Source organism: Centropristis striata, chromosome 5 (assembly GCF_030273125.1).
Source record: "Centropristis striata isolate RG_2023a ecotype Rhode Island chromosome 5, C.striata_1.0, whole genome shotgun sequence".
NCBI classification, from domain to species: Eukaryota; Metazoa; Chordata; class Actinopteri; order Perciformes; family Serranidae; genus Centropristis; species Centropristis striata.
In genome coordinates, this window is record NC_081521.1 from 32,768,304 (window position 1) to 32,782,944 (window position 14,641).

General features: G+C 37.8%; 1 protein-coding gene and 1 long non-coding RNA gene across 4 annotated transcripts; one reads left to right on the plus strand and one right to left on the minus strand.

The window, feature by feature from the left end:
• The first annotated feature begins 19 nt into the window (after positions 1-19).
• Positions 20-3,900, plus strand: LOC131972203 (uncharacterized). Of its 3 annotated transcripts, none has more exons than XR_009394445.1 (4): positions 20-741; positions 886-958; positions 1,335-1,446; positions 2,361-3,900. It is a non-coding gene; the product is annotated as an uncharacterized LOC131972203 (long non-coding RNA). The 3 variants fall into 3 exon arrangements; XR_009394447.1 differs by having other exon boundaries at positions 20-400; XR_009394446.1 differs by having other exon boundaries at positions 20-352.
• Positions 3,570-10,746, minus strand: tmem9 (transmembrane protein 9). The gene is made up of 6 exons (XM_059333988.1): positions 10,611-10,746; positions 10,325-10,470; positions 9,176-9,267; positions 8,962-9,070; positions 6,680-6,811; positions 3,570-4,381 (listed from the first exon to the last, which is right to left on the minus strand). The coding sequence occupies exons 2-6, from the start codon at positions 10,415-10,417 to the stop codon at positions 4,241-4,243; spliced, it is 567 nt and encodes a 188-aa protein (XP_059189971.1). The 5' UTR covers positions 10,418-10,470; positions 10,611-10,746; the 3' UTR covers positions 3,570-4,240.
• Between the last annotated feature and the right edge of the window lie 3,895 nt (positions 10,747-14,641).

Sequence of the window (14,641 nt, forward strand, 5' to 3'; positions counted from 1 at the left end):
CGAGCAAGCTTTCAATAGACTTTTATTTTGATAACCACTACCGGAAACGTCGGTGTTTCGGTTGGGCTTGGCGCAACCGGTTTAGAAACAAACAGCTTTTGTGCAGAGCTACTCGATCAGCTGTAGCAGTTGACGTGTGTAACGGTACCGGTTGTAATTTTGCGGGTCTCTATTGTCCTGATTATCGCAAATTACCGTGTTTGTCGGTCGGACCAACATGGAGAACCGAAAACGACCGTTATAGGCAGTTGTGACCGCTAACGACAGCTTCATAACTCTGGAGAAGAGAGTGTCAGTGGTCCGGCTGCTGGACTCGGACTACATGAGATGGAGAGTGGAGGAAACGTGCCGGGTACCTGCGAACAGAAAGTCTCGGAGAGTGGGGAGATAACACTTAGAGGTTGCTTTTGTGATTTTGATCTTTTTGCATTACGGTGATGATCTCAAAACCACAAGCCAGTTGCTAATCTGAAGTCACAGGTGTCGGGCTTGCGAAGAAATTTGAGAGGAAATCTAAGAACTTTGTTTTCAAGAATCTCACTTGTTCTCAAGTTCTATCTTAGGAAGAAAAGAGAAGAAAGTTAAGAAAACAACCGAAAAATGATAAGCATTTCTTCATGAATACCAAATCTTTTTAAATTTTATCTTAAGAGCAAAGTTAAGAAAAAAGTGGCACTTAAGAAGCATTTTTTTCCTAAAGAATGCTTTGTGAATCCGGCCCCTGGAGAATATTTGCATACAGTAAGGGTATCCTCGTTTTAAACCGTGTTGTGGGATTTGTAAAAAGTTGCCTGGGGCACTATGGGGAGAAAGGTACGTGGGTTAACAGAAATGCAAATCTTCCTCGCTTGTATCTTTTCATTTCAACATTTTCATGATGTCAAGTTGCCTTGGTGACCGCCTGCAGATCCTACACAGCCTCAGGAAATTGTGGCAGATGGAAGCAGAGCCAAATAAGGTAACAGTTGTATCCCAATGGTACATTTCATGGTTAATGGATAAGAAATACATAACAGGATAAAGAAGAGGAAAATGTAGGATAAATATTTACCTGTCTCAGATCTGCTCACACTTTTAACATGTAACTTACAATTTTAGCTAAATCTACGTCATCATATTTCATCAGTTTTTACTTTTCTCACTGATTTGTTTTGAGCCTGCCATGCGTTATCCTACCTTTTGTTTTAAATGCCTTAACACATTTATGATTATATGTATACGTGTTCTATCCTAGTGTCTTGGTTGAAAAATTGCTTCAAAGCACCCAAAGATGAACACACATTATGAATGGTAAATGAAGTTTCTTAGCCATTTGTTTTCATGTCTTCTGCCAGGTGTTTAATGATCCCATCCACAGGCATGTGGAGTTGCAGCACCTCATGCAGCTTGGAGGTACCTACTTTGATTTCCTGGTGCATCCCATAACCGCTTTGAACATTGCATAGGGTATGTCCTCTGTTAGACATAGGGTTTTATTCATTATGGTTTTATAATGAGGCATCATGAACTAACATTGATCTGCTGCTATATACATATATAAAGCTGTAAAGAAAAATAAAATGTTGAGGGTAAAATAAAAGGTGGCTTTTTGTAAAGTTGTTTTATCTCGGTAATCATTTGATCAGGATTTATACGATGACATATGACATCCAGCAGGCCGGGCCTCACAAGTTACAGTGCATCTCACATTCACAGCGGAAATCAAAAATGGCACTGCGGCAGAAAATTCAATTTATGAATTACATGTCTATTTTGTTTTCAATTCACCACTTCACCATCTTTGTCACCGATTCCTCTTGTCTCCGTGATGTGCATACACATGGGACAGTTACCATTAATGTAGGCCCTTTTTTTCGTTCTCAATCCCAATTTATGTTTAGAAACTTGCATATGGACATACAATTATAAAGTTAAGTGTCATTAAGTGTAGGGTGAGGTTGCATGATGACATGCACCTCTTTAAAAGCACAAACTTTTGGATGATTGGTTCACCCACCTGTTCACTGATCACGCACATGCTATGTACGATAATGTTAAAGTATACTACTGCAAGTAATGCAACACTCTTGGGTGCATTGGAAGATGTCCTCCCCTGACAGGAACCTGCATAAGAACCCTGCCTCAGATGTCAAAGTGACATTCTGATATGCTTAAATATACCAATAAAATCATAATACAAAAAGAGAAAGAAAACATTGTTGGGCCTCTCTCTGAATTGGCCAGAATATTAATTGTTTCAGTTTTCTGATTGTCCAATCAATCACAAAATAATTTCACTGTAAGGGCAGTGGCCAATCCAATAGGTGTGGTTAAGATTTGAAAGACATGTATTGTTCAAACCCTTTGTGTCTTTTGTGCAGGTCTGTCCTGGATATAAAACGTGACATATTATTCGTGTGACAGTCGCTGGTTGGACGCAAATACAACCTCGGACATCTTCCAAACGCTACAGAAGACATTGTCAAAGGAGTTCAACTGGGAGGAATGGGGGGGGGGTTGAAGAAATGTGTCAGTACCTGAAATAAGAAGGACCCGGAGAATGGGAGGCTAAAAGAGGTTAGCCTCCTTAAGGTTATCCTCAGAGGTTGGTTTTCAGGTTTGGTAAATTAAATGATGTTTCATTTTCATCTCATGGTAGATCAAAGTAAATTAGCTTCTGGGAACTGCTTCACTACAGAAATACTTTGGTGTTGTGCAGCATCGTCGTAATGTCACAAGGCTACTTGTACAAAAATAAAACACAATGTAATACAGGATTGTTTTAACTGCTTCCTCTTTAACCCAGAGGTTAACATCACTGGTATTATGCTGTGGTATCTTGAGATTGATGATCTGAAGATGGGCATAGAGTGAGTGTCTCTCCTTGTTACACCAGGTTGAAATGTCTCAAAGTCAAAGCAATCCAGAATAGAAAGAACTAAGTACAAAGCAAAATTCTCTAAAGTGGTAGTGCTAATGTGCTAAAGTTTTATCTTTTCAACTCATTACCTACTGTTCTTTTTTCAAATAGAAAAAATTAGTGACTGTTGGAGAATCCAGCACAGTATCAGGAAAGTCAGGCACAACAAAGGCAAGGTAATGTATATTTCGCCTAAGTGTACATCACACTACATTTTTTAGAGATGCAGGAGACCAAACAGAGGAAAGCTGAAGAGCTTGTAGAAGTTTTCTGTCTATTGTTAAGTCGACATAACAATACGATGAGATATTGGATGCGAGAAAAATGAAGATAAGGAAGATGAAATTAATAAAAACTAGTTAATTGACCACTGCAGAGAGCTGTTTTTTACTGATACTTTGGGTCATAAATTAATTTGATTTTTAAGCCATTAATTTATAGTGTTGCTTTCATGTTAGCTCTATTTAATACCCACAAGAAACCTGCCAAAACGTATTAGTATAACTGACCGTCTGTTATGTTTTACAAGCTGTGAAATTTCTAAAATTTAAGAGCTGAATTTAAATGCGCTGTAACGCATTCATCCACACAAGGAGAGAAACAGAAAAAGGCACACATTGGGGCCATCTTAAAATGCATTAATGTCAAAGCTTTAAAATTACAAAACGGCACATTTACAATCCTTTAATTTAGCTTTTAGTGCAAATCATACCAAATACATCCAGGTTCCTCTGCACAGCAACATGGGACAAAATAAATGTTAATAAAAATAATTACCATAAATAAGTTATTAGTGGTAATCTAAAAAAAATGTGCAATGCTTAACAATAGCAAAAGTCTAGCTAAACTGACCATTCACATACATAAAGCTGACCTGCTCTGAGGTAAATTAATAAATTATGCTACAATAAAAACAGCTCAATATTACACTAAACCAGCAGAAAAGAAGCTAACAACAGAAATTATCATGAGGAGGCTTAAAAGCTTTTCACAGTCCAACGTAATACAGAAAAAAAGGTTTTTACTTTATCAAGACATTCAAAATCTGTTGCATTGCAAATTGCTGAAATGATTGAGATGATTTCTAGCTATTAACAGTGCACAAACATGCAGTTTTTTCCACAACTGCAACTTTACCTAAAATGTCACATATAATAAATAAAAAAAAAAACACATCAGTTTGTTAGATCAGTGTGTTTACATTTTTCTTCGCAAGGAAGTTTAGATGGTGCAGTGCACAGAAATGACAGGGAGGGTAGTAATAGTGCGGCTGGTGACTGTAATAGCGCTGAGCCCAGGGGAGTTACATATTCTACACCTGCTCTGAGGTCAGCTCGAGGTTTAACTAAGCATCTTGTGGCGGTCAAAAACTGTCTTGCGCTGCTCCTGGACCTGCTTTTTCCAGCGCTGCTGTGCTCCCTCGACTCGCTCCAGCACGGTGTTTCCTTTGGCCTGGGCGCTGTCCACCGGCGGACGCATCTCCTGCACATACACAAAAACAAAAAATTTGATTAAAAAATAAATAAATAAGGATTTCACATTCAACTGAAAAGCCCTGCAGCTCTATGGAATCAGCACCATCATGGCTAGAAATTGGAATAACCCAAAAATTGTCTTTTGTGCATAAAATTAGATTAGATTTGATGAGTTTTTATTGTCCCCAGGGGGAAATTCATTTTCACAACACTTAACATTTTAACAAATACCACAGACGATCAGCCGTAACATCACGCCTGGATTCCACTGGATGCGTAACGACTCCGACAGGGGTCTGTCCGCAACGGCTGCGTATCTACGCAGTCCGTCAACACCCACCGGATCCGTCTGTGTCGGAGCTGTTGCGGACAGCAGAGTCCCGAGGACGCACGAGATCTCGCGAATTCACGCCTAATCAATTGATATAACTGGAAGATAATCAACACATCCTCGTTAATGACTGGAGACAAATCCAGCGACTCCGTCTTAACGAGCGCTAACGGCCGGCTTGTTAACGAGCCGGCCGACCTCGTTAGCGAACCCGAGGTATTTTATTTTGAAAATATACCGGTGTTTTATTTTGTGTCTGTGCAAGACTTCCTGTCCCGAACGATCTGCTCTGTGCTGAATTTATGCATAGTGCTCCGTTGTCCGACAAAAATAGAAGCTCTGTGCAAGTGTTGCGAGGGCTGTCGGATGGCCCTGCGTTGTCGGACTCATTACGCAGCGGATCTGCAGTCGGTGGAATCTCACACATTGATTATAATGGGTGCGTAACGGCTCCGACGACGGATCTGCAGCCGTTACGCATCCAGTGGAATCCAGGCGTCACACAGCAATACATGACGTGGCAAATGAACATAACATTCTGTGCTCATTGTGCTCTTTTGTTTAGAGAAGCAATGGCTTCAGGGATCAGGCTTTTCCGAGGGTACAGTCATAATGACTTTCTCTATTAAATTATTCCTTTTTTTTTTTCTTTTTTTTTAAAGATTATTTTTTTGGCATTTTTACTGCTTTATTAGAAAGTGACGGATTGAAAGGGGGAGACAGAGGGGAAGACATGCAGCAAAGGGACCCGGGTCCGCTGCAGCAAGCACACGGCCTTCATGGTAAGCACTCTACCAGTGTGAGCCACCAGGACGCCCTTAAATTATTCCTTTTTAAATGGAATTTATATATACCACATTTTTGTAAGCGCCCACAATTGTTACAATGTTAGAAAAAAAATTGGGTCTCCACATGCTATACATATTTAACTATTTGCATTTTTACAATCTCTCCTGTCCTCTCCTCTCTGCTCTGTGAAACACATTTTCAGTGAATATTTGTCACATGACCGTTCATCTCAGCAGCATCAGTCATGGCATCACAGTGTGGCTGAGGAGCAGATTTAATGTTTTGAACAGGATCTAGTTATTCAAAACACTTTGTTTATGGGGACAAGGGTAGAATTTATTCTAATCAACATAGCTCCAAAACTCTCTTCTCTCTCCTCACAAATATTACAAAACCCCCCGACTCTCTTCCCCTCCATATGCAATCTACTGATTTCTGCCACCTGTCCGCTCGATCCACTTCCCACCACTCTTGTCAGAACTTGCCTTCCTTCCCTTGCTCCCCTCATCTCTAACATCATCCATTCCTCACTTACCTCTGGAACTGTCCCCCTATCACTAAAAACAGCAACTGTCACACCGATCCTGAAAAAACCTGGCCTGAATCCTACAAATTTTAATAATCTGTGTCCCATTTCCAATCTACCATTCATCTCAAAAATCCTCAAAAAATTTGTTGCCTCAACTCCACAACCACCTTATCACAAGCAACATCTACGAGCAGTTTCAATCCGGTTTCCGTCCCCTCCACAGCAACGAAACAGCACTCCCCAAAATCACAAATGACCCTCTAATAGCTTCTGATTCTGGTTTACTCTCCATACTCATACTTCTCGATCTCACAGCCGCTTTTGACACCATCTCACACAACACCCTCCTGGACAGACTTTCATCCATAGGCATTACACACACACCCCTCGCCTGGTTCACCTTTCCTGTCGCATACAATTCATCCAACTAAAATCCCACAAGTCCCACACTTTCCGCAAACACAACATACATTTCCACTGCTACGCGGATGACACCCAGCTCTACCCAGCTCTCTGCCATGAAAATTTGCATGTACACTATTTATAAAAATCTGTTTTTGATAATTGATACAGTATTACAAAACATAAAACCACAATACTTGAGTGTTTCAATATTTCCTTATACCCCTCCACAAGTTATTTGAATGAATGTTTACCTCAGAGTCCTCCTCGTTGTGCAGAGGCTGGGTGTAGGCGTCATGTTTGCGGATAAGAGGATCAACCAGCAGCAGGAACAGCATGTAGAGCAGCAGCGCGCCCACCACAGACAGGTAAATGATGATGGTTACCTGCGAAGGACAGAATGGAAACATTCAGAAATATTAAACTTAAACTAAAGTTAACACACTGGCACCAAACCCTAACAACACTGCATGTAATAACATCTTATTAGATGTATTGTTATCAATTACTGTGACAACCATGCTGTTTATTGGGTGTAAAACAATTTTAGCTTTGGGTATAAAAATCGTTAAGATGTTGATAGAAAGTCAATGACGCGTGTCAGTAGAAACAGATGTTAAGCCAGCTCCCTGTAAACACACACTATTGCATGTTTTGTTCTCAAGCATACAAACTAAAGAAACTTCATAATAGTTTAACCCTCTGAACCCCAAGCAGGTTTAGGGTGTTTTTTCTGCTCCTGTCATATTTTACTCACTGTGGCGTTTGTTTTTCACTGCAATGTAAAAGTCCTGCACCTCTATGGGAACAGCACAATCATGGCTAGAAGAATCAATAACTAATAAATGTCTTCAGTGCAGTATAACACAGTTATGATGCCATAAATCACAACATTAATTGATTATGAATTTGACAAAAAATTTAATAAAATGTAGTCTACATACACAAGTGCCCTCAAGTGTTACCAGTATTAGAAAAAAGGATTCACCACATGCTAAATTTACTGAACTATTTATATCTTTACGACCTCTCTTGTCCTCGCCTCTCTGCTCTGTGTAAACATTTAGAGTTTCAATTCATTTTTGTCAGAGGGGTCATTCATAGGTTCCTAGTTGAGCAAATAAGTGGAGAATCTAACATGTTTTATAGGATCTGGTTAGTGGAAGGGATTTTATTTTACCAGTGGAAGGGATTTTTATTTTCTGTTTTCACAGTTTCTGGTGATAATGGTGTTTACCTGCTTTGTAATAAAATATACCTTTCAAACCCACTTGCAGGTTATTGTGTTGATTGAAAAGTATGTTTTCTTTAAGAGAAGTTTCTATGAGAAAAAGTAACCAAATTAGCCTTGTTAAAATAATTTGAATATTATACTTGTTGAAAATGAAATGTTACTGTCTTCCTCTCTTTTTCCTCTTTGTGATTTTTCTCCCAACAGTCATCACAGGTCACTATGCATGCGTAATTCACTAAACCTTGAGTGTAATAAATATCTCTATGCATTTATATTAAAACAGACAATATGATTTTGATACAATGATTATGTTTGTGTATTAATTTTGGTTTAGAAACTTTGACTACATATATTTCATTGTCTGTTTAATATTTTTTAGACTTTTAGAATCTGTGAGACAGTAAAATTCCTTTGACCCTGTAGACATAATATCTTTGTGAGACAAAACAAGGCAGTAGGTTTTTTGTTGAATGTCCTGGAGAAGTCAGGATGGCCTTGTCTGGGGCAGCAAGATCGTATGCCCAGCTGGCATTGACGTGCCGTTGTATTAATTAAAACTGGCGAATCAGCGATCAAGAGGGCGGGACTTCCTGGAGGAAATCGACCAGCATGTTTTGTAAACAATTGTAAGGTTATTTTAATGGGTTCCAGGGAGAGAGTCGTGGTTCAGACTTCACGGACTGAAACACGTTTGTTTGTATTCAGGGACATGAGTTAATTTTGAACCCGGAGATCTCTGTAAAGTGCACATTTTTTGACGTATTGTAATAAAACTTTTGTTAAACTGAGAAACTTGGACGTCTCCAGCTCTTCATTTCCCCATCAACGAATGCGCAGAAAAATGGTGAGGTTTTTTCTGTTGGTGACAGATTATCAATTTTCAAGGTTTCCTCATGCAATTTTTCTAACAGCCTAAAATTGTGATATTTCTGTCAAAATCACTTTAATATACATGTCTCATTTGAAACACCAACCAATATAACCTGTGTGGAATAACTAGATACTGTTAAAAACATTAAATTCTGCGCTCCCTGATTGATTCTGCTGAGACGAACGACCATGTGACAAATATTCACCGAAAATTAGATAGAACTGCTGACTGTTTACACAGAGCAGAGAGGAAAAGTATTGCAGGTAAATACAAGGCCACAGTGAGTGAAAAGTAAAAAGACCAAAAATCGCCCTGAAACCGCTTAGTCTTCAGAGGGTTAACTGACTCATGTTTACTCACTGTTCATCTCTGTTAGTGTGTTAGTTAGTTTTTCAAAATTCAGAGTGAAACACAAAGAAAGCTGGTGTTACCTTGATGGTGTTGCTACTTCTTTCCTCATACTTGCACTCACACAACAGGCAGTAAGCTTCCACGTCATGGCCCGGCACCGGCATGGGCTCCACTACATGGAGGCAGTTACTGTGAAACACATCAGAGTGTCAGGATGTTTGTGCACTTCTTAATCACGTGTCTCTACAGGATAAAAAAACATGAATTAAAGTCTAAACAAAAGGTTTCTCTTACCAATCCTTCTGGGACACATTTCTGTTGTATATGTGTCCGGTGATGTTTCTGTACGGCGGACAGATGCACTTGCAGCGAACATCCTCAAAGTTCTAAAAAAGTAAAAAAAAACTTGGTTAAAATGGCCCCAAACTTAGGGTTGGGCAGAATATCTGGGGTTTTTTTCTGTCTAAGGCTGTAGGAGGCTCAATTTTAAGGCTGGACCTAAAAAATGTCTTTACTTTAAAACCAAATCACAGCATATCTCTTGGTGTATTGATGTAATAGATTTTTTTTTTAAAGCCTAAGTCAGCACCAAATGTGTTTTACAAATGGTAACAACCCAAAAATTGCTGCAACAACATATGGGACATAGTTGAGCATGGAATTTGACTTCAGAAAGCTAAACATTAATGTTCTGAACCTTTATACACCTTAATAGGTTTACTGAAACTGAATTGATTAATTAAGTAATTTTTTTCTCTCTCAGAGCATCAGACACTCTGAGTCACTAGGCTGAACTCAGACTTTTAATCATGTCAGCATGTTTACACCGCACACCTTAATTTATTATAATTTATTGCCACCAGTCACCTGCTTACTTGTCCAATAATAGTTTTTTTAAGTTTGTATATTGATTTTGCATCAATTACTCCCACAGAAATGGAAAGAAATAGAAGTATATATGTATACACAAAAAATAGAAATAACAAAATAAGAGATTTAAGAACATATACATACTTAAAAATATACAGATATACATTTTCTTAACTTTTTCTACTATTTCTTTCTATTCTTGGTTGTAGTAACTGTGGTGAAACCAAATTTCCCTCCTGGGATCAATAAAGTATTTCTGATTCTTGTTTTATTAGAGATTTATGACCAAATTAATCTTCAGGTTCACAGCTTTCAGATGATGTACACAACTCCTATGTGGCATTTATTGTTGATCTGCCAACTCTCCCTAAAAATCTGACCACAACCCCAAATACTCAATAAAAAGGGGGCAGACTGGTGAGAAGTCTCTTTACAAAGTGATTTAGTTTTAGTAAGTAAAGTAAGTGACCAAAGGGGGAAAGAGGACATATTGATGACCAAACAGTTTATAAATGTCACTACTGTCAGTTTCTGGGAGTATGCATCTTCTCTGCAGCTGCATTTTTTTTTTACCTTCGCCTGCACAAAACCCACAGCATCCAGCAGGAACAAGGTCATCAGTGCAGCAACACCAAAGGTCCAGGATCTCTCCGGACCAGACGACATTTTGCCGCAGGAGACACGAATCACAGGACGGCTGTAGATTCACCAGCAGCGCTCTGTAACGGACACAGCGTTAGCAGTTAGCTTACAGAGCTAGCAAGAAAAACAGCGCGAAAAAGACTAAACTTCGGTAACTCCGGAGCCAAAACAACCTCATGATACAACAACAAAGCTGCTTATATAACTTATAACTCACATTGTAATGGCAGCTGGAGTGTTTGTTATTGCTACTCATTAAGGATGCTGCTACGCATCAGTTAACTGTTTTCAGAGGAAAGATCTGTTCCTCATTCCGGTTTGACGTCATGACGTCATGTATTACGTCAGGCAAAGTGAACCATGCGGCAACACTGCCCCCTACTGGGCACAAATACACAAACACACACTTTATGGACTTGAGGACTTTTTTTCTTCAAAAACAAAAGAAATCGCCAAAAATACACCGTTTGTCACAGAAAGAAACTGTAAAAACAGGCATTATCGTCGAAATATTATATACACTTTCCAACGGTCATTGAATGGATCATAGGTTATGAAAGTTTCAATTAGAAAAAGTAACCAAAAGGAGTTTAAAATTGTAGAATTTCTGTCAAAATAACTTTTTTTCTAGGTTTAATTTAAAACATTGCCAAAAATGAACTGTTTGGAATAACGGGATCCTGTATGTTGAGTATCTGTGAAAATCTGTCTACACAGAGCAGATGTGTATAGCACGTGGAGACACTTGTGGGCACTTGGAAAAGTGTTGTGTATATATACATTCAATTGTATTCAAGTTTTTTATTTTTTATTTAACTAGACATTGTTTAGTTCTTTTTAAGATTTTTTTTCTAAAACTTTTAATTGTAATAAAGTGTAAAGTGTCTTGTTGACTATATTTCAGTTTAAGTTTATTTATTGCAATTACTGTCTACTTACATTTACTATGTTTAATATTTATTACATTATATTTTATTCTTTATTTCAACTTGCACTATTATATGTTCAGATAGCAATTGTTTATACTTATGTGATCTTCTTTTTCTTTCTTAAACATATTTTAGCATTGTAAGAGTGAGTCTGAGACGACTGCTTACCTCTCATTGTTGTGTGTACCATAAATAAAGAACTTGACCCCGAACATGAACACAATCATCTAAAAGAACATGATGCATTGTTATTTACAGGGTCAAATAATGATGATAGTGGAACTAAGTACTCAGGCTCCCAGCATGTATAGAGCTCTTAGAAAGCCTGATATAAAGTGGTATCTACAATTATATCTACAATAGGCATTGTTAGTCAACTAGTACAAATAAAAACTTGGCAGTCTAGTTATTTATTCCGTAACAATATATGAGCCTCTTAGCTATTTTGATCAGTTGTGTAATTGTGAAAGATGAAATAAACCTGGAACAGCTTCAGAAATGTTTCAGATATTATGTAATATTACTCTCTGTATATATATATATATATATATATATATATTAACCTTTAACATTCTGAAGCAGATTTTACTTGAACAGACGGCCGACAGATAATTAGAATATCTGTAGTTGCAATAATCTGTACAATGATTATCTGTCACATTTATGATAACGTAACATTCATTTTCTGTGTTGTTTTGAACATGTAACCAGGGATTTTGTGACTCATCAGAATATTTTCCCATATCTTTCGGTCAACACTGTTTTTATGTCAAATCCTGTCTCCCTGGTGGAATTTGAAATGTAAGCCTTCAGCTTCTTGACCCAATCAATACCTCTATTTCCTGGTAATCCTGCTTTCACATCTCTCTGTATAGTAAGATACTCATACCTTTAATAAGCCATAGAAATCAATGGCTCACAAATTCAGCCTGAACCTCTTGAGCTCGCGCTCACAGGGATCAATTGAGACCATGTTTATTTCTCTAATGAGCTATGATACCAGTGTGAACAGCACAACCCCATCCTCTGTGTAACCTCAATCATGCATATGACCTTTGATTCAACCATTTAAAACAACTGCAATGCTGCCAACAAGGTGATTACTGTGTGCTGTGTTGGTGAAAACACTGTTGAGTAGACAGTGGCATAAATTAATGAGTATAAGTGTAAGAAGCTACCCATGTGAAACACAAGTGGTTTTGTCCAGAGTTTATCCACAATGTATAGCAAAAAACATCAGTATTAGCATTATTAGAGATTTAATATTTTTAGTGGTTTACTGTTAAAGGAAAATGGTATTTTCATGTCAAACTCAGCTCAAATATTTGGCTTTCACATCTTGATTTTTGCAATGATGAAGGCTCTGTTATATATTAGTATATACAAATGGCTATCAAGATATCAGAATTTCACTTCATGATTATCGTGGTTTAAAACATTTCAAGATAACACTATTATTTAGGTTTTATGGAAAATAATTGTCAGTAAAAGTCTACAAAAATCTTTGAAATTTAGGAGGCACTGAATTATTAATCATAATACATATGTGTATTTTCACCAGTGGTGGAAAAAGTATTCACATCCCTTACTTAAGTTACGTACTCAAGTACTAATACCACACTGTGAAATTACTCCACTACAAGTAAAGGTCCTGCATTCAAACTTACTTCAGTAAAGAATTAAGAAGTAAAGGATCAGCATCAAAATGCATTAAAAGTATCAAAAGTAAACATAGTTGCTTTGCAGAATTTCCCCACTCAGATTGTTAAATATATTTATATTTATATTAATATATTTTAACATAACAATATTATTATTGATGTATTATATAAGCAAAATTTAAATATTGTCAAGTTAGCATTGCTGGTGTCACTACTCAATATACTGTTATGTGGTTTAAATGATAAAAATTTGTAATTATTTTTAAATTGATCATTTTTTTATGTTAAATCTCGACCTGGAAAGTAACTAAAGCTGTCAAAGCTGAGTAAAAAGTACAATATTTCCCCTTAAAATGTAGTGAAGTAGTAAAGTTACAAATGTGGAAATTCTCAAAGAATAGTACAAGTACCTCAACCTAACCTGTACTTAAGTACAGTACTTAAATAAATGTACTTAGTTACATCATATCACATCATATTGTATCATATCATAAGATATGAGACCAGATCATAAGATCTCTTCAGTTTGTGACTTGTGAGAGCCCTCTGCTTGTATTTCGTCCCCTCGGCCCTGTCTTTGTAAGCCACTTAGTTCTCTGACTTCTCTGATGCATGGCTGCCCTTTACACCCTTAGGCCAATTACAGCATAAATGACAGTGGCCGGAGCTCAGTGCCAGGTCTCATTATTGGTTCAGAGCTCTCATGAAGAAGTAAAAGGTGATTCGGTTCCCTTTCAGGTAGACATTACAACTATTATTCATTTGAAAAAGAAAAGAAATCTAGTTAGCTTATGTAAAACAGTTTATTAGCTCTAAACAAAACTGTAATTGATGCAGACAGATACAAATGTTAGTCTGTGGGCAGAGGACTTCGCATGTGGCCTGACTGTAAAACAGCAACAGGAAAATGATCCATAATGGAAGCACTGCAGTGAAATCCGCCTTATAAACAAGCTCAGAAGATGTCAAATTCTCTTATTTGTCAAGGTACCTGAAGTTATCGACTGAATCGCATTATTCAAAGCATTAATTTTCAAGGGACTGAAAACAGCGGGCAGTTTGCCCACTAGGAGATGCTATAAGGCCCAAGGCAAAGCAAACTGAGTCCAGACCAGCAGACTTTAGTTAAAGCTGCCTTTGGAGGGGTCTGGAGGGATGCATATTAAATGTGGGAGGACATGCAATGTAAAATCCCATTATCGACAAAAACACATAAAAACACTATTAAATATTTTGCTAAATTCTGTTAAAATGCAGCTCTGTTTCGTTACAGGATGCAAAGAGGCTTTTAGTTTGCATGATTTTGGATATTTATTGTAACTGACACTGTATGTGGTTTGTAGCATCCAAATAAAGACATACATGTGAAGAAGATACCTGCGTCTGTCCTTATTCCCCCCTCAACCTTTCAGCATTGTTCTTTTTGACCTTTATCACATCATCTGCAGCGTCTTTTTGCTCTCCCACCCTTCCCCTGTATCATGCTTTTGTAGAGAACACCGTTTGAATAACAAGACCATCTCTGGATAAAGTGTGAACTCTCCTCTCCTCTCAGCTAAGGTGATGCATTGTGGGCAGCAGGACTATTCTAATAGACACACATGGTAATTACAGTAGTGGGAGGCAGCAGACAGTGGTGGTCTAGGGACAGCACAAAA

Excerpts from the sequence above, each read along its gene's own strand:
- tmem9 (XM_059333988.1), bottom strand. The coding sequence starts at position 10,417 with ATGTCGTCTGGTCCGGAGAGATCCTGGACCTTTGGTGTTGCTGCACTG. Across the intron at positions 9,268-10,324 it reads TGGGTTTTGTGCAGGCGAAG|AACTTTGAGGATGTTCGCTG; the intron begins GTAAAAAAAAAA and ends TTACTTTTTTAG. Across the intron at positions 9,071-9,175 it reads AATGTGTCCCAGAAGGATTG|TAACTGCCTCCATGTAGTGG; the intron begins GTAAGAGAAACC and ends TGTGTTTCACAG.